General features: G+C 33.9%; 3 protein-coding genes across 4 annotated transcripts; all 3 read right to left on the bottom strand.

Annotated features, from left to right (window-relative positions):
* Positions 1 to 1,515: 1,515 nt before the first annotated feature.
* Positions 1,516 to 4,317, bottom strand: LOC111880694 (uncharacterized). Of its 2 annotated transcripts, none has more exons than XM_023877115.3 (4): positions 4,145 to 4,317; positions 2,963 to 3,204; positions 2,693 to 2,797; positions 1,516 to 2,464 (listed from the first exon to the last, which is right to left on the bottom strand). In XM_023877115.3, exons 2-4 carry the CDS (start codon positions 3,144 to 3,146, stop codon positions 1,815 to 1,817), a joined length of 939 nt encoding a protein of 312 aa, XP_023732883.1. In that variant the 5' UTR covers positions 3,147 to 3,204; positions 4,145 to 4,317; the 3' UTR covers positions 1,516 to 1,814. The 2 variants fall into 2 exon arrangements, with proteins under 2 accessions (XP_023732883.1, XP_023732882.1); XM_023877114.3 differs by lacking the exon at positions 4,145 to 4,317 and adding an exon at positions 3,847 to 3,925.
* Positions 4,318 to 5,792: 1,475 nt separating this feature from the next.
* On the bottom strand, positions 5,793 to 9,097 carry LOC111880703 (protein PLASTID TRANSCRIPTIONALLY ACTIVE 14). The gene is made up of 13 exons (XM_023877124.3): positions 8,912 to 9,097; positions 8,633 to 8,821; positions 8,380 to 8,517; positions 8,144 to 8,269; positions 7,931 to 8,059; positions 7,663 to 7,752; positions 7,290 to 7,440; positions 7,100 to 7,209; positions 6,916 to 6,987; positions 6,728 to 6,833; positions 6,447 to 6,644; positions 6,324 to 6,366; positions 5,793 to 6,117 (listed from the first exon to the last, which is right to left on the bottom strand). The coding sequence occupies exons 1-13, from the start codon at positions 8,966 to 8,968 to the stop codon at positions 6,039 to 6,041; spliced, it is 1,488 nt and encodes a 495-aa protein (XP_023732892.1). The 5' UTR covers positions 8,969 to 9,097; the 3' UTR covers positions 5,793 to 6,038.
* A 3,905-nt stretch (positions 9,098 to 13,002) lies between these two features.
* LOC111880831 (uncharacterized) lies at positions 13,003 to 14,785 on the bottom strand. Its single transcript, XM_023877251.3, has 3 exons — positions 14,494 to 14,785; positions 14,008 to 14,073; positions 13,003 to 13,649 (listed from the first exon to the last, which is right to left on the bottom strand). The coding sequence occupies exons 1-3, from the start codon at positions 14,665 to 14,667 to the stop codon at positions 13,140 to 13,142; spliced, it is 750 nt and encodes a 249-aa protein (XP_023733019.1). The 5' UTR covers positions 14,668 to 14,785; the 3' UTR covers positions 13,003 to 13,139.
* Between the last annotated feature and the right edge of the window lie 3,368 nt (positions 14,786 to 18,153).

The raw sequence follows: 18,153 nt of genomic DNA on the forward strand, positions 1-18,153 counted from the left end.
CACCCACACACTCACCCACCCGCACACACCAACCCACAAACACACACACACATACATACCCACCCACACACACACCCACCCACGCGCACACACACACACACACACCAACCCACAAACACACACATATGCATACCCACCCATCCACACACACACACACACCAACCCACAAACACACACACATATACATACCCCCACACACACACACACACCCGCACACACACATACATACCCACCCACACACACACACCCACCCGCACACACACACACACACACATATATACATACCCACCCACCTACACACATACCCGCACACACACACACATACATACCCACCCACCCACACACACACACACACCCGCACACACACACCAACCCACCTACACACACACACACCCTCCCGTACACACACACACCAACCCACAAACACACACACACACACATACATACCCACCAACGCAGCCACACACACACACAAACACACTCACACACATACCCACCCACACCCCTACAAACACACACCCCCACACACACAAACCCACACCTACCCCCACCCCCACCCCCACCCTCACAGACACACACCCATACACACACAAACCCACACGTACCCCCACAAACACACACATACACATACAAAAACACACACTCGCACCCCCAACCACCCAACACCACCACCACAATCACTGACCTACCACCACCACTACTAACCCGTCACTAGCACCACCACCACCGCTGCCGCCGCCATCACCACCATTACTGACATAATTGCCGCCGCCACCACCATCGCCTGTCATCACCACCACCGTCGTCGACCCGCTACCGTCACCGCCCCCACCCACACCCACATCCACACCCTACCACCGCTACCGTTTTCTAAAAATAAAAACCGATGGAAAAATACACATCTAAACATGTTTTCTAATTTTCTAAAACTGAAAATGAAAAACGAATAAGTTTAACTAAACGCGTTTTCTAAATTTTTCAATGAAAAATAAAAACGAAAAATGAAAATCGAAAAGGGAAAACAAAAAACGGAAAATGAAAATTGTTTTTCCGTAACTAAACGCAACCTAACTCTTTTGAAAATGCCCAAAGCATCTCTTTTATAAAATTGTTTATTTTGACTTGTTATTAAATCCATACAATCAACCCATTTTGCCATCTCATGATTTTTGTACAACTTCCAACCCCATAATGTACATGACCACTTAGACTATTAGAGTATCCACAATTCACGTTTCAATCCACGTTTAAAGAAAATTGAATGTATTGTATGTTGATGGTGTGGAAGTCAAATTAGTGGAGAGTTCAATGCTAGAATGAAAAAAAAGTATACCCACTTTCCAATAAAATGAAAAAAAAAATAGTATGTCGATTTGGCACTCTTAAACTTTAAAAAGTTCAAGGTATTACATGAATTAAACTTTATAGAGTAGAATAGATTGTTGAATGTCGATACAACAATTAAGCAAGTATAGGTGACAACCATGAACCATATCCAAAGCAAAAATTAATTAAAAAAAAAAAAAACAAATCTATTTACTTGAAATGAAAAAGTAATTCATCTCCGGCAAAAACCACCATAAAACAAAAAATATAACATGAAAACATTAAGTGTATTTCCACCTCATTTTTGATCTCCTAAGATTTTTCCATGTATCCATAATCAGCCATGGTTTTGGTTTTCTTCTACGTATACACACAAAATCATAAACCCTTAAACCCAAAAACACCCAAACAAAAACCAAAAAAAAAAAAATGAAGCTTTCCGATTAATCAGAATAAGAAAAGAATACACAAGAAACTAAAAAAAAAAACTACAAAATATTTGGAACATGAGAATCCAACCTGTGTTGCAACTCTTTGACCTTCAATGAAAGTTCAGACTTCTGCTCTTTATAATTCTGAAGCAAATAATCCTTCCCTTCAATCAACTCCTTCAATTCCCCCACTTCCCTTTTCAACATCTCCACTTTCTCCGATTCCATTCCGTTCTCGACCTCCAAATACCCGTTCTGATTCCCCACGCAGATATCCGCAATCGCTTTCCTCAGCCTCTGGATTTCCCTCTCCGATTCAAACAACTCCCGGTTTGCCGATTCCAATTGCGATTGGAGATGGGCGGAATGGGAATGCTGGGAGCTTAACGAATTCCGAAGTTCCGCAATCTGGTCTTGCATTTCCAGTATCATATCATCGCGCCGTTTCAATTGCTGTCGTAGTTTTTGGATTACATCTCGTTTGCTGAAGATGTCGGAACCGGATTCCGACACGCAGGGGGAATCGGAGCTGTTTGAGTGGTGGAATGGCTTTGGTAATTCCAGTCTGTCAGGTGATGACGCCCACATTACGCCGTTTTCTTTGGTGTATAAGGGAGCTGAGACTGTTACTAATGGAAGTGCCATTTGGGAGTCAGTATGCAATTGGCCATTTGGTTGTGGTTTTACCTCTGCATCACCTTCGGTTCCTGTTTAAAATAGCAATGTACTTTCATTTGTTTGTTGATAAATAGAATGATATATTTCTTTGTTAAGTTGTTTATTTATTTTTTATAAGTAAGCTAGAAGGAATGGTGGATTCCATGAATGAAGGAATCGGAATTGAATTCTGGAATCCACAAACAAAAAGGCTTGCAAGGTCTTATATCAAAAAATAAAAATGAAAATAAATTAAATGGAGCTGTAAAATTTCATACCAGAATTGCAATTGAAGCAACCTTCATCTTGTTCAAAACAATACAAGTTTGAATGTGAATGTGAACGACAGTTTGACCTCTTTCTGCCTGTAAATTTCCCATTCTCTGCATTTTTTTAAAAAAAATGAGAAATTAAAAAACAACACAAGGTGAAGAATGAGTTATCACATTCCATGATCCTCTTTGGTTGGAATTGTCCATTCCATTCCATGATGAAAAACAAACAATGGAATGGAATGGACAATTCCATTCTTTCATGGCTTACAATACCTTTTAACCCATTTCTGGTATTTTGTGGCTGTTTGGAATCCAAGGCCTGTTTGAGCCTGTAGCCAAGACGAACTGATATTGTACTTAATAAAGCACCACCTGCTATGAGAATCCAATTTGGCCCTTGACCCTGAAACTTTCTTTCCCTTTGTGCCCCCAACATGTCATTTGCATTTGGTTTCATCTTTAACTTTTACTCATATAAGGCATGAAAAGACTCGTTCATCCAGATATATAATAACCTGCATTCATGTTGCATCAATGTCAGTCAACATCCAAAGCATGTTATGTCAAATACTCACATGTATTAAATGAAAAACTAATAGAAGTGGAAGAAAAGATATCATGCTTACATAATATCTCTAGAACTGATTCTCTACTAAAGTCATAAAAGAGAAAGATACAAGAACTTGCTGTGTTGGTGACTACAATTTAACTGTTTGGTAATAGGGTTAAGCCCTTTCAGCTTGTAGAACCTCCTAAACAAATGGCAAGTGCAAAAAGAGAGGTATGATAGACAATAAGACATAAAATGTTTTAAATCCTCTCACTAAACAATGCAAAATAATCCGCTAAATCAAATACAACAAACTATGGTATTGAATTCGTATTCATCAAACCCCTTATGATGTCAAATTGAATCATATATGTAATACAAGTACAATCTTCAAATCAGCCATAATTCCATGAGAAAGGAAAAATGTTTGTCAGTTGTCACCACGGAAGATACCAATCAAGCCTCAACTAAAACCAACAGAGAATATCCCTAAAAATCTACTTTCCATCAAAACGAAATCAAATACAACCCTACAATAAGAGCCTAATGTCGTACGAACGAATCAAACGAACTTGAAGTTCAATCAATGAAAAAACGATCGAAGTACCTGAAGGAATCAAACGAAAGAATCACCTAACCAGCAAAAGTCTATGCTAATTGGGTAACTTGGCATACGAAGACTGAAATGAAAAATTCTGTTATGTTGATTAGAAATTAGGGTTTTTTGTGGAAATACAAAGAGGGATGTAAGTCACACATCTTAAAAAAGCAAAAGTGGAAGTATTGATGAAGACAAAAGTGAGCAAGACAGATAATAAATGCGTGAAGCGGACAAGCAGTATGTAAAAAACATAGACGCATTATAGAATAATGGCTTGAAGTTGTCAAAATTGAGAGAAACACACCTGATGATGAGAAAACCAGCTGGAGCTTCGATTATTGGGGGAATCAGTTTAGGTTAAGTATGGCGACGACCAACGGAAGACCGATCGGAGACCGGTGTAGAAGGAGGGAAAGAAGCGGCGGTGGCGGCGGAGGAGGACATTTTACCCTATTGTAAAAGCCTTCAAATATAATGCAGATTATCGAGTATACTCCCAGTATCTGGTTGTAAAATATTTTTCTTTTTATAATTATTAAAATACTAAAGTTGATAATAAAAAAAAGCAAATACTAGTTTTTAGATAATTTACGATATCTATTCATTAATAAATTTAAAATTAAAATGATAAATACATTGCAAGTGTATTGATATCACTAATCACTAATAATAATAATATAAATTTTAAAGGAAATTAACAAAACTAACAATATTTTAAATTAATATTAAAGAAAATAATCATTCAAAAATAAGCAACAAATCGAAAATGAGTCTTTTTATGGGAAAAAAAATTGGATTGGCACTTTGGATTTTGGATCTTGAAAAAAAATATAGATTTTCAAGAACAAATCAAAATTTTGATTAAAAATTATGGAATTTCAACAAAATACTTAAGTTTTTATTAGAATCTAACAAAAAAATAATAATAAAGAAGCATAGTAAAATGTAGTATATACAACACAGAAACTTAAAATCATATATTTTTTTCTATTGAAAAATAGTAATATTAGACACTTCAAAGTTAAATTTCAGACATTAATATAAATAGTTTTTTTGAAAAAAAATAATTACAAAGAAAAAGAACTTTGGAATTTCAAGATTAGTGAGAAATAAGACATTCTAGAAGAAAGTTGCTATTTATCAAAAACTTTAAAAAAATATTTTTTTTAATAAGTTTGTTCATGAGGGTCTCTTTAATTAATATCCCAAATTTTAAAGTTTAAATATATAATGAAAAATAATTATGATATAGTTAAAAAGGTGAAATGCATAACCTTTTTTTTTCTTGTATATCAACTAATATTAAATTGCCGTGAGAAATCTCGTATTATAGTAACTTATTTTAATAATTGTACTTATATAGTTTTATTTTAAAACAACATTAATGTTATTTAATATAATTGACTAAAGCATATTTTAGTTAATCACAATTAAAAAAAAAAAGTTATAATGAATGTGCATAGGTTTAAATGAAAAGTCACAATTTATATTGAATGTGTAGTATAGGTTTAAATGTGAAATGGTTATATTACTATATTTTTATGTAATTGCATCATAATGCAACCATTATAATTTTTTTGTTATGTCAATATCATCCACCGAAATATTGGTTACAAAATCATAACAAACTGGAAGAAAACACCACTAAACTAACCCATAACTTCAAAAGCGAAAAAAACAAAATACTACTTTAACGAAAACTTAAATTGTACTTATCAAAAATGGCAAAAGAAAAATAAAAATAAAAGTCATAAAAACCATATATTCAATTAAGTTGTTAGATAAAAATTTCTAAAACGTTTTTCTTTTTGCTATTATATATCACGAAATACAACAACTATCTTCTTTATACAACCAAAAAGCAATGTGATTCGACCTAGATATGGTATAATACAATTCCCATGAGAACACTGATTTAAAACATGAAAAATATATATATATATATATATATATAACACAATTAAAATGCAAATAATGCATTATCCATGAGAAACACATTGCATTCAATTAAAAAAAAAAAACAGAAAAAAGAAAAAGAGAAAAAGTGAAGAAGAGATCCATGTCTAAAGCCTAAACATACCCTACTTGTACTTTGATTCAAAACAAATGGGCTGTTTAATGACCCTTTTAACCCTACTCCCATCCCTACACACCCTACAAGTCTACAACATTACCTCCCCTATAAATTTAAATCATAATTAAAACAAAATCCTATCTTGGTATATATCCAAAGCCTCTATCACCTTCTTCACAAACAACTTCCTGTGCAACCTATACCTGCATCACAACCAGAAAAATGACTTTTACGTCTTTTGCACATATATGAGAAGGTCATTTCCGTCTTTTGCACAGATGAGATATCAAGAACCATTCCCCGGCCCACCTTTTGGGGCGGAACAAAAAATAAAAAATTGTCCTATTGACATCAGACAGACTCTGTCACAGTCACAGTCAGTCCAATACAGACCAAACACAGTACATACTTGATTGCAGCTTCACGTGTGCAACTCATTTCCGGTGTAGAATCTAGTCAAAATTTTAGAAAATGATATAATTAGCAAAAAATCAAGAAAAGTAGGTTGCTATAAAATTATAAATTAGGTTACCTAGGATATGTTGATCTTGTTTTGAAGTAGTGGAATATTGTGAAAGAATTTGTTGACATTCTTGTTGAAGTGATTTTACAGCTTTTATTTCTTGACTTGGGATTGGAGGGGTATCTTTTTCAGACCATGTAGGCAGTGTTCTTGCAGCTGCTATAACAGCTCCATCCACAAAACTATTTTCTTCATTTCCTAATTTAGCTGACAAATAAATATTATTCAGCTTCAAGATTGATATGGACTTATTAATTTTTTTTTATAAAAGTGAGAATTATAAATCGTACCATTATGGTAATAATCTTGGTGAGAGCCGAATATGTTGAAGACTGATAAAAAGGAATCTAAATGGATCTTTGCATTTCCAGAGAATGGAAGCACATCCCAAGGATTCTGTAAATATTAAAAAAAAAAAACAATAAAATTGGAAATTTTATAAAATTAAGAATCAATTAATTATTTTGAGGGAACGTACATTGGGTGAAGAAAGGCCATATCTTTGCATAAGTGTGGTGTTCCTCTGGCCACTCATGTAATTCACTGTCATCTGAAAAAAAATAAAAAAGAAAGGTTAAATTTTTTTATAGTATTGTAGTTTGATTTGTTAAGATTATAGAATAATTAGGATTTAATAAGTAACATTGATCATGATTTTTTACCTCTTCCCCTTTTTTAATCCTTTGTCCAGCATTTGTCATCACCTCAAACATTCGGTCTCTGAATCTCCAATGGAAAAAGCAATTTGGCTTGCAAGAATGGTTCAACATATCTGTGAAAAAAGGAACATGCTTTTGATACTCTGTTTTGATGTAAAGGGTAAAAAAGGAAATAAGAATAAAAAGGGTATACCTGCATAGGGAGCAAACATATTTGCATTTTGAATTAATGAACCAATTCTTATTCTGAAATTAATATGTCTTGTTTGTGCCATACTAACTGCCCAAACAAATCTTTCTGGATCTCGGGCAAGCCTTTTTACTTTCAAGGGCATATTAGAGTGCTAACAACATATACATATAAAAAAAAAAGTACATTAGAAATCAAGAAATATGATCAAGATGAGGAGGGTATTCACGTCTTTTGTGCAAACACTTTTTTGGGTGGGACCCATTGCCATTAGTATTGAATCATGATCACAATACAAGGTTGTCTTATGTTGTCTTGTCTTGTTTTGTTATGACTTATGCATAATGAATAAGGTATTAAAGGAATGAAAAAGTACCCAATTTTTTATCCAAAAATCTAAGACTCGTGATCTTTCTTTTCTCATGGTTGAAGCAAGATTCTCATCGTGTAGCTCCATGAGGTCATCCTGTAGTATGCCAATAGAACTAGTTAAGATATTTCAGATTTGATGTCATAAGAATCCTTAATGAATGTTTGGGTAAAAAGTAACCAGTCAACATTAATAACTCAAATTGCAAAGAGTTAACTACTTGATTTTAACATATGATATGTTGAAACTTGAAAGCATTTCCATATATACAAACCTCTGTAGCTAGAAGCAAGCTAGTACACTCTTCAGCACTAGGCAAAAAATCACCATAAAGTTGCCAGAAATTCTTGTCGTGATCAAATGCATATAAAAGAAGACACGCCAATCTCAGGTCCCAATCCGTCTGCCAAACAAATCAAAATCACCAAGTAAGAAAAAGTCATACAAAAAAATGAGAAATACAAAGAAACAAGGTGAATATGAATACCTCTGGATTTGTTGAGTTGATAACATCAAATATAGGATGCCCGATTGGTATGATATCTGGAAAAAACATCCATGGGGTTTTTTGGCTTATAGTTAACATCAATTCCAGTGGGATTTCCATGACAACCTGAGAGATGAAGCAGAAACATGATTACTCTCCAGAATTCTTCATTAAATGGAACAATTCAAGAGAGTTTGGACGAAGGAAAGAGCTATAATGAATGCAACATGACTTACCTTGGCACGTTTAGTAGGTTCAATGTCTTTCGAGGCATAAACTCCAAATCCGTCTGGACCTTCCCTGAATTCCACCCCATAAGCTCGCATGCTTCTAACGAATCCCATTTTATAAAATTCAGGGTCTGCGAGCTCCAACTGTTTGATAAAATGTATGTAAGTTGATCAATGTAGAACAGAATATCAATTCCTTATTCCTACACAAAGAGGGCGAAACTCAAATATAGATTAAAAACAAAAACCATTGTTGGACCTTAGAAGCAGGTGTGACTTCTTGTTGAGAATCGGTTTGGAAGAAGGGGAAAGCAGTAGGAGAAGTAGCAGTCTCAATAGCATCAAACGCAGCTCTAGCTCTAATGCCTCCAATTCTCCTACTACAGGTACATTTCTGCATCAAATTGGGTTTTGTTGGCGCCAATCCATTCTTCAAATTCTTCCCTAACTGCTTCAATTCCGACAAAATGAACCCAGTTAACGTTATTGACACGTACATAGATAAAAATGGAGGGAGAGAAAGAGGGAGAGTGGGCACCTGGTAGTTGTAGATGAAGCAATTAATGGATTGCTGAAGAAGAATCGAGGAAACCATTGTTTATTAAGATGTGCTGAATTCAGATTTCAGTGATGAATTGTTGTTGCTTCCATTTTTGGTTCGAATTTCTTGCTGCAAGAAGGGGGGGAGCTGAGGAGAAACTATTTGAAAGGCCAAAGCATGAAGGCGTTATCCTTAACCAAATATTGGAGGAATTGCAGTTAGATCCCCAGAGTATTGCCAAATTTTGTATATATCACACTAGTTTGGAATAATTGTTATTCGACACCTAAGAAGTAAGGATGATAAAAAGGGCCCTATAAATACAATATATAAGGGCTTTTAAAATATATTTCTTATACAATAGACCTATGAAATTAGTCGAATACCATTTGTTTTAGGGCCTAAATGGTTTACTTGTGAGCCCATTTAGAAATTAAAGAATGGCTTTTGTCTCTTTTCCCCTTCCCAATCTCCCATATTGAAGTCCAAAATTAGAAAAAAGAAAAGAGGTTAGAACATTTTTTTTTACTTTTTCTACACTATGACTTATAAAACAATCTTTTAGAGTATTTATCGAGGTTGTGAATAATGAATTAACTGAATACGTGCTCTAACATTTTTGCTTTGATTTTTAATCACTACATTAAAGTAGATTATTTGTGGATGTTTAATATATGAAAAATAAATAAATATTGGAATAAAAGGTAGCCCAGTATGACTCGATCTGCATATCTTAACTAGTTTGTCTGAATGTCAAGTAGATCCTCTTATTGCTTGTGGCCTTGTGTCCCCCACTAAAAAACATCTTGGATACACCTCAAATGTTATATTTGTCAACAACAAACCACTCACGGTTGAAACATGTATGATCCAAACTTGAGTCAACTCCATTTTAGTGTATTTTATACCAAATGATCACTTAGGCTAAGAGTAGTGGTGAGACTCTTGGCATCTTGCCACATAAGTATTTTAGTTGCCACATCATTTTTCTCCATTTAACATTTACACTTAACATTTGGTAAGGAATGATAACACTCTTGGCACTCAATTTTTTGTATTTTCTTTTTTCTAATATATATATAAAGTAAAACAGAGATTTGATTCCATGCATAAAGTAGTGATTTTTGTTTTTACTATGCATACTGAAAAAGTGAGTCTCCAAAAGACATGCAACCAATGAAACACAACTTTGCCTTTCTTTTTCATCTCGCTAACATGTTGGCGACTAAACAATGGCGAGCCCCCTAGCAAGAGCTAGGGGCGGTGTTTCCTTCAAGTTGACGAGCATGGCGACCTTCTTAGCGAGCACGACTCCGTTAAGCCTTATGAGCAACAAATTTGGATGAAACTTCAATTCTAATGAGATAATTGGTAATCTTCTCTATTGTGTCTTCTTTTTAAAGCACAATAGCTTCACAATTTATTTGAAGCTACAAATAGATCAATTTTACTATAAAACTCAAAGGTAAAATGGTCGAATTTATTCTAGAACGAGGAATACAGTGGTTGTATATTTGAAGCTACAAAAGTTTTATAGTGGTTATTACATGTTTTACTATGGTACTTACATAGTTAATATCATGTTTTGAAATAGCCTTTAGTAGTGTTTTTATCAATTTCTTGTTTAATTTATCCACTAATATTCTATAAAATCTCAAACTAAAACTTCTCATTTCCAAATCTACATGACCCTTAGTAAAACTCTTATCAAGTTAAAAGTTGCAAACCAATTTGTTTTGACTTGTAGAAGTCATAGGTGGACTTAATTTGGGAAGCTTTAAGCCTATAAGTATATGTTTGTTGCTGGTGATTTGTTTTACTAATAGTATTTAAGTGTAATGGATTACATTGTTGACCAAAATAATCTTGATAAACATTAAATAAGTAAGGGAGATGCGGAGTGCACACTTGTTTGAGTTTGTTCAAGATTCAAAGTACACTATCATTTAGCGTGAAACCCCTGAACGAACAGGGGTCGAGGGGCAGTGCCCTTGGAAGCGGGGTCCAAGGGGCAGAGCCCCTGGCTGGGGTCGAGCTTGGAAATTTTTTATTTGGATTATATTGCTTTGTTAAAATGCATTAGAAATCCAAATTCTTAAAAAATGACTCGGTTTTGACTTTGGTTTGACTCTTATTGAAAATCCATTTTTTGTGACAGTTTAGACTGTTGGGAACTATCATGTGACAGTTTAGACAGTTTTCAAACAAGATGGTTTTTTTTAACAACAAGAAAGTTTTTATTATAAAATTAAGCTAGCAAGTGGCTAGAAGAAAGTTACAAGCATACCCGAGACGGGTTAGTACACCAATCAAGTCATTTGATTTGATTACCTTTTTATAAGAAGAGTTAATAATCAATTTTGGTCATCATTCTTGGTACACTAACGAAAATTATATCAATCCCATTCTCTGTTATTGTTTCTCTCATTCCGAGTCTTATCCAATTTGTTGATTTCAGGAGTACACCATCGAAATACTTCAATTTAAAAGTGACTACACAATTCCTAGAATTCTAAAATGCTATTACATTAAAAAAAAGTAACATTCATCTCACACCTGGTTTAATACATTCTTCATGTAGGTATCTGGAATTTTTGTTATATGGATACTTAAGTTTAACTTTTGAATATATATATATATATATATATATATATATATATATATATATATATATATATATCAGTGTTGCAAAAATCGGTCTAGGCGGCCGATTAATCGGCGCTAGGCGGACACCAACCGCCTACGAATAGGGGTTAGAGGGTTGGCTAGTCGGTCATGGTCAATATCAGTCAAAAACCGGTCCAACTCGGTCCAAATCGGACTAAATCAAACCAAATTGGTCTAGCTAACTCCAAGGGTCCCGCCAGCTCAAAGGAGCCGACTTGCAAAAAACATTGTTTGGCTTGGTTTTACAAGAGATACAAGTTCCTTTTATAGAGTAAGTTTGCCTTTAATGAATGCTCCCACCAACGATGTAGAATGAACTTTTAATTATTTCATATTTCTTCTTTGCATCTCTTTCTTCCCCACTTTGCATCTTGTTCTTCCCCAACTTTCTCTCTTGATTTACAACCTGTTGTCTTCGATTGGTTGTTGTCTTTTCAATTAATTTTCACATCTTCATTGATTTTGCGTTTCAATTAATTTTCACAGCTTCAGTTAATCCCGATAACTCCCAAATTTTCATGACTTCTTTGCATCTCTTTTTCCCCACTGTGTGTATGTATTCCAAACCATCTCCTTATACCCCTTGAACCACCATCAACCACTAATATCAATACTCACAGAGAAATACATTTCTTCCAAGTATGAAATTCAAGTTTGATTTTGTAAGAGGAATAAATAAAAACCTCGTATCATGGAAAACTGATACTGATCCTTCAGTAAGTGAATGCACAAACGGGTTCGATTCCAAAGGGTACCCGCAGATTCCCGAATGATTTTGAGTACGAACGATGTTTGTGACATTCATTGGCTTATTTGGATCGAAAGAAGGCAAGTATGGGATCTTTATTTGAGTGCACAAATGGATAAGTGTGATCGACTGATCGATATGGATGATGTGGTCCTTATGATGTTTGTGACATTCGTGAGAATCTAGCTTGCATGCCAATTTTTTTAATAAATGCTTAAGAGAAGAAATATCCAAATTGAAAAGAAAAATAAATTAGGTATTACATATTTATTATTTGTTAACTTGTTTACTTGTTATTCTTAATAATAATGTTACATTTATTAATTTTTAAAAATTAATGGTCCCCGATTAATCACCGGCAAGCCGATTAATCGTTTGACCCAAGTCCACCGTTGAGCTACCGTCGAACGATTTCTGCAACCTTGATATATATATATATATATATATATATATATATATATATATATATATATATATATATATATATATATATATATATATATATATATATATATATATTAGTGTTGCTTTTTCCTAAAGTATGAAATATAGTTTTGTAAATATTTAGATCTCTTCGTACGGATGTTTAATAAAAAGCACATAATATATTTTTATACCTTTTGTAGTCAAGTAGTTTTAGGGCACGAAGTTAATAAATTGCACATACAAAATCTTTTTGTAATGATAGTGTATATAGTGTATACCCATTTTAGAAAATTTGGATATGTCACTACACATATAAAAACACATCTATACCATAATTTACATAAAAAAGTTAACATAACTTAATTAATACATTGCATACTCAAATTACTCAAAATCCTTCACAACCTCTAATGCTTGGTTTTCCAACAACTTGTGAGGAGGGTAGTACTGAAAGCTTGATACATCATCCGCACTTACATACACAACCTTGAATACATCGTACTTCATAAACACCGTAGCATCATGAAAACAATTTTGTAGTATTTCTCGATTATCACTATTTAGTGCAAATGAATAACACGATTGCAAGTTCTTCCACACGTAGAAATTGATCACTGTTGATATGCTTTCATACTTTAAGCAAACCCCGGCTACAGTCCCATTCATCTTGTGAAAATAAGATTGAAATACAGAAAAACACGTGTACACAAAATCTTGTTCGTTCATTTTGTTCATTTTTGTGTCCGACAAAAGATGAATTGTGTTGAAACATACAATGTCACCCGTTGAGAACTTTGCCGCTGGGGACCCGTCCCTTACCTCCCCACCATACGCGACCATAAAGTCATGGTCGAGTAAGACAGCCATGCTTTGTAGATTAGTCAAAGCCAAAAGCTACAATAAGAAAGAATGATTCGAGTCATGTCATGATCTAAATAAGATGTGGCTACTCAATTATATCGAAAACTGATTTGTATTTTAAATTGTTTTCTATTGTAAATATTATACTTTCAGTTTTTTTCTTTATCAAGATGTTATATTTTGAAAATCTATCCAATTATAAGATTGAAATTAAGTTGCTTTATATTTGAATAACATTGTTATAGTTTGATAAAGTTTCAACACATGTAAGATGATATAATAAAAAAAAATGAAAGTACGTAAGATGCTATGAAATTAGCTGCCGGGTTAAAATTAAGATGAAGTATATAATAAACAGTGAAATGAAAGTATTTATTATCATTCAACTTACAAGAGCTTCATGTAGGAGTTCCTTGTTTTCATCAGATCTCTTGATCCATGCTCCATACCATATGATCTGAAGACCATAAAAAAATGAATATACTGGATTTGCTTTAAATTAAAATATACATAAATTAAAAACTACATATTTCTTAAAGAAAGGACAAGTATATGCATGACAAATAGCATATATATATGACAGATAATGATATCTTCTCCATCTAGGGACGATGACATCAATAATGATTAATGGCTGTTTCCCTTCTCAAATAGAGAAAAATGATGAAACATTGAATTCTCATTAGATTCAAAGATGAAACATAAAATGAGCCAAACTGTTATAACATAGTTCGAGCTCAACTCAGTTAAACTACTTCATCAATTTGGATTTGAAAGCAAATATAACTTCACAATATCGAGATTTTCAACCTATATGAATTTGTATGTGGGTGTGTATGTGTATGTAGAGAGAGAGAGGGTGGGGGAAGGTATATACCATGTTGCCATGGATGCTGTTGAAGATGGAAGAATGAATGCAGCCAAGTCTTTCCGTAAAAAAAGAAAACTGTTTCAATGTGTCCACAAGGTCATCAATTATGGCGACTGTTGGCCTCAAAACGCAGATGAATATGTCCAGATTCTTGTTGGTGAAAGGCATGAAGCAAGCCATGTGTGTGTGTGTGTGTGTGTTTAGGTGTGTGTAATTCGTAATATTGGATCTGAAAAGAATTGTGAAGGAGATATAGAAGGAGGAGATTGCAAATGGTGGATAATTTGACCAACAAAATGGATGTGCACTGGAGACTACTGGCCGTTGAATTCCATAAAGGAATGCTCTTTTAGTCGCATTTGGCTTCTTTGCCTTCCATGCAACCAATTATTATAATCACCAATTGATTAAATCAAAAACTATGTTGTCATGTTTTATGAGAGCAAACTACACATAAAATAACATATTTACAATCAAATATGATTTAATGGAATGATTCATAAAAAAACATTAATTTTTTTTTCCATTATGATATCCTTCGAACATTTGTTTCAATTTTGTTCGATGTTAACTATTTCTATGTCATCTTAAGATTACCCGGTTGCTGACTAACATGACATGTTAATGTGTTACTATTTGATGATGTGGCATTGACATGGTATGACGACGTGTCACTATATTTTGGTGACATTACATTCTCAATGTCAAATTTTAAAAATATAAAATAAAATAAAATGTAGTTGACATTTGTGATAGTTATTCCAAATTTAATGACTTATGTGTAAATTGTCTTGTCATAAATATAATGAAAATTCCAACACTACGCTCTATTCTTGATTCTGGAAGTTGATATTGCAAGCTAAGGCATTTGTACATCTTAAGTAGTCGAACACGTTGGATCTGCCAGCCTTTGCAACGCCTATTATCCCAACTATACACAATATCTTTTATGTTATACAAATATCTTTTATGCATACAGAATCTTTTGTTAGGTCTCTCAAGATTTACAAGTATGTGCTATACCCTAACCCTTTCGTGATAAAGCTCTAGTCAAAGTTACTAGTTAGGCGTTTTTAATGATTGTGAGTTGAACTGACATCCTTGTATGTATGTGTTTTAGGCTCTGATCAAATGTTTCTCGAAAGAAAGTCATATCCTAAACGTAGTGCAATTAAACTTTTCATTTGTATCATTTTCCTGCAATCTAAAAAGGATTATGTCTCGCCATGGAGGAAGTTCGCGCGACCCATCATGTTTCATGAACTCGGTGGTGGCAACAAGTATCTTGTGAATTGTAGAAACATCAAGAGCATTCTGCATAAGCCTCAATTTATATTATATAATTTTCAATACACAGATTATAAAGTTTATGGTGATGACAAAGGATTATATTCCATGCATGAATTTTTAATGCCATGCATTCATAATTAAAATAAATAAAAATAATAAAATAAAATAATAATGGAAAACATTTTGCAAACTCCCATCTTTTAAGATCCAAAAGATAAAGAATACATCCTTTCTTTTGAATTTTGGTCGCATAAAACCCAATAGTCACCTAGATTAATTAACACCATATTTTATTTATAGTCTTGTAAAAAAACTCATAAGAGCCAACTTGGTTATTACTTGATGAAAAATCACAATCATAGGTTTTACAATACGTTCATTAGATAGAGAGAAAAGCTAACAAACTACCTAAACAAATGGATAATCTAAATAAGAACATAACTATTAGATAAGAATTAAAATAAAATCTTTTACTCCCCCTCATGATGTACACAGATTATATTATATAATTTTCAATACACAGATTATAAAGTTTATGGTGATGACAAAGGATTATATTCCATGCATGAATTTTTAATGCCATGCATTCATAATTAAAATAAATAAAAATAATAAAATAAAATAATAATGGAAAACATTTTGCAAACTCCCATCTTTTAAGATCTAAAAGATAAAGAATACATCCTTTCTTTTGAATTTTGGTCGCATAAAATCCAATAGTCACCAAGATTAACACCATATTTTATTTATAGTCTTGTAAAAAAACCCATAAGAGCCAACTAGGTTATTACTTGATGAAAAATCACAATCATAGGTTTTACAATACGTTCATTAAATAGAGAGAAAAGCTAACAAACTACCTAAACAAATGGATAATCTAGATAAGAACATAACTATTAGATAAGAATTAAAATAAAATCTTTTACTCCCCCTCAAGATGTACATGCAGGTTCCGAATGTTCATCTTGACATGTAGGGATTGTAACTTATCTGAACCAAGTGGCTTTGTAAGAAGGTATGCAAGCTGATCACAGGTATGAATCCAAATCGAAGCTATCTCTTTAGACTCTACTCTTCCATGAACAAAGAAGCAGTCAATCTCCACATGCTTCGTTCTCTCATGAAAAACATGATTGTGAGCGATGTGACGAGCTGATTGATTGTCACAGAGAAGTGGTGTAGTTTTAGTGATTTTCACACCAAGTTCTAACAATAATCATCAAACCCATAGAATTTCGCTGACAGTAGTAGCCATTTCGATATTCTGCCTCCACTGAAGATTAGGAGACGACTGATTGCTTTTTGGACTTCCAAGAGACAGGAGCCTCACCCAAAAGCAACAAATAACCCATTTTAGAATGACTTGAATACGGGCATCCAAGCCAATCGGAATCACTGTAAGCCACCAAATTTGGTGACCCATCTTTTGGTAGGAGGATCCCCTGTCCCAAGCTTGTTTTAAGGTATCTTAAAACGCGCATTGTTGCACACCAATGATTTGCTCGAGGATCTGAAACAAATTAGCTTAGTACGTTTACTGAATAAGTGATGTCAGGACGAGTGGCTTGTAAATAAAGCAGACGACTTATGAGACGCCGATACATGTTGGCATCTATGTTATCTTCGTTATCCCCTCTATCGAGCTCTAGATTCTGTTCCATGGGAAATTTGCTTGGTTTACATCCAAGCATGCCCGTATCTTCTAAGATATCCATAGTATATTTTCGTTGGCTTAGAACTAAACCTTCTTTCGTACGAGATACCTCGATACCTAAGAAATATGTCAAACTAAACCCTCTGGTAGCCAACAAAGATCCCTGGTATTCCACGCGGATCGAACTTATCCCCCCTTGTTTCAGTACTGCGATGGTAGGTTAAACAACCAAAGACTTGCATGTGTTCATAGGTAGGCTTTATTGCAAAAATAACTCCATATGGTGAAGCTCCTTGTAACACTTTCGAGGGCATTCGGTTTATTACATGCGTTGCAGTCAACACGCATTCTCCCCAAAAGGTTTTAGGAAGGTTGGCTTGGAAATGAAGAGCTCTAGCCGTCTCTAGTAAATGTCGGTGTTTGCACTCTACCACCTTGTTTTGTTGTGGGGTGTACGAACAAGAAGTTTCTAAAAGAATGCCTTCTTTTGCATAAAAATCATGCATGGCATCGGACAAAAATTCACCTCCACTGTCGCATCGTATCCGTTTTATATGTTTTCCAAATTGGGTTTTGATCATTTTGTAAAAATCTATGAGGCATGTGCTTGCCTCACTTTTGTGTTTTAGTAAGAAAGTCCAAACCGCTCTACTAAAATCTTCCACGACAGTCAAAAAATAAAAAGCCTTACTTGTTGAAGGAGTTCTATATCTCCCCCATAC

The sequence above is a fragment of the Lactuca sativa genome, chromosome 7 (genome assembly GCF_002870075.4).
Source record: "Lactuca sativa cultivar Salinas chromosome 7, Lsat_Salinas_v11, whole genome shotgun sequence".
NCBI classification, from domain to species: Eukaryota; Viridiplantae; Streptophyta; class Magnoliopsida; order Asterales; family Asteraceae; genus Lactuca; species Lactuca sativa.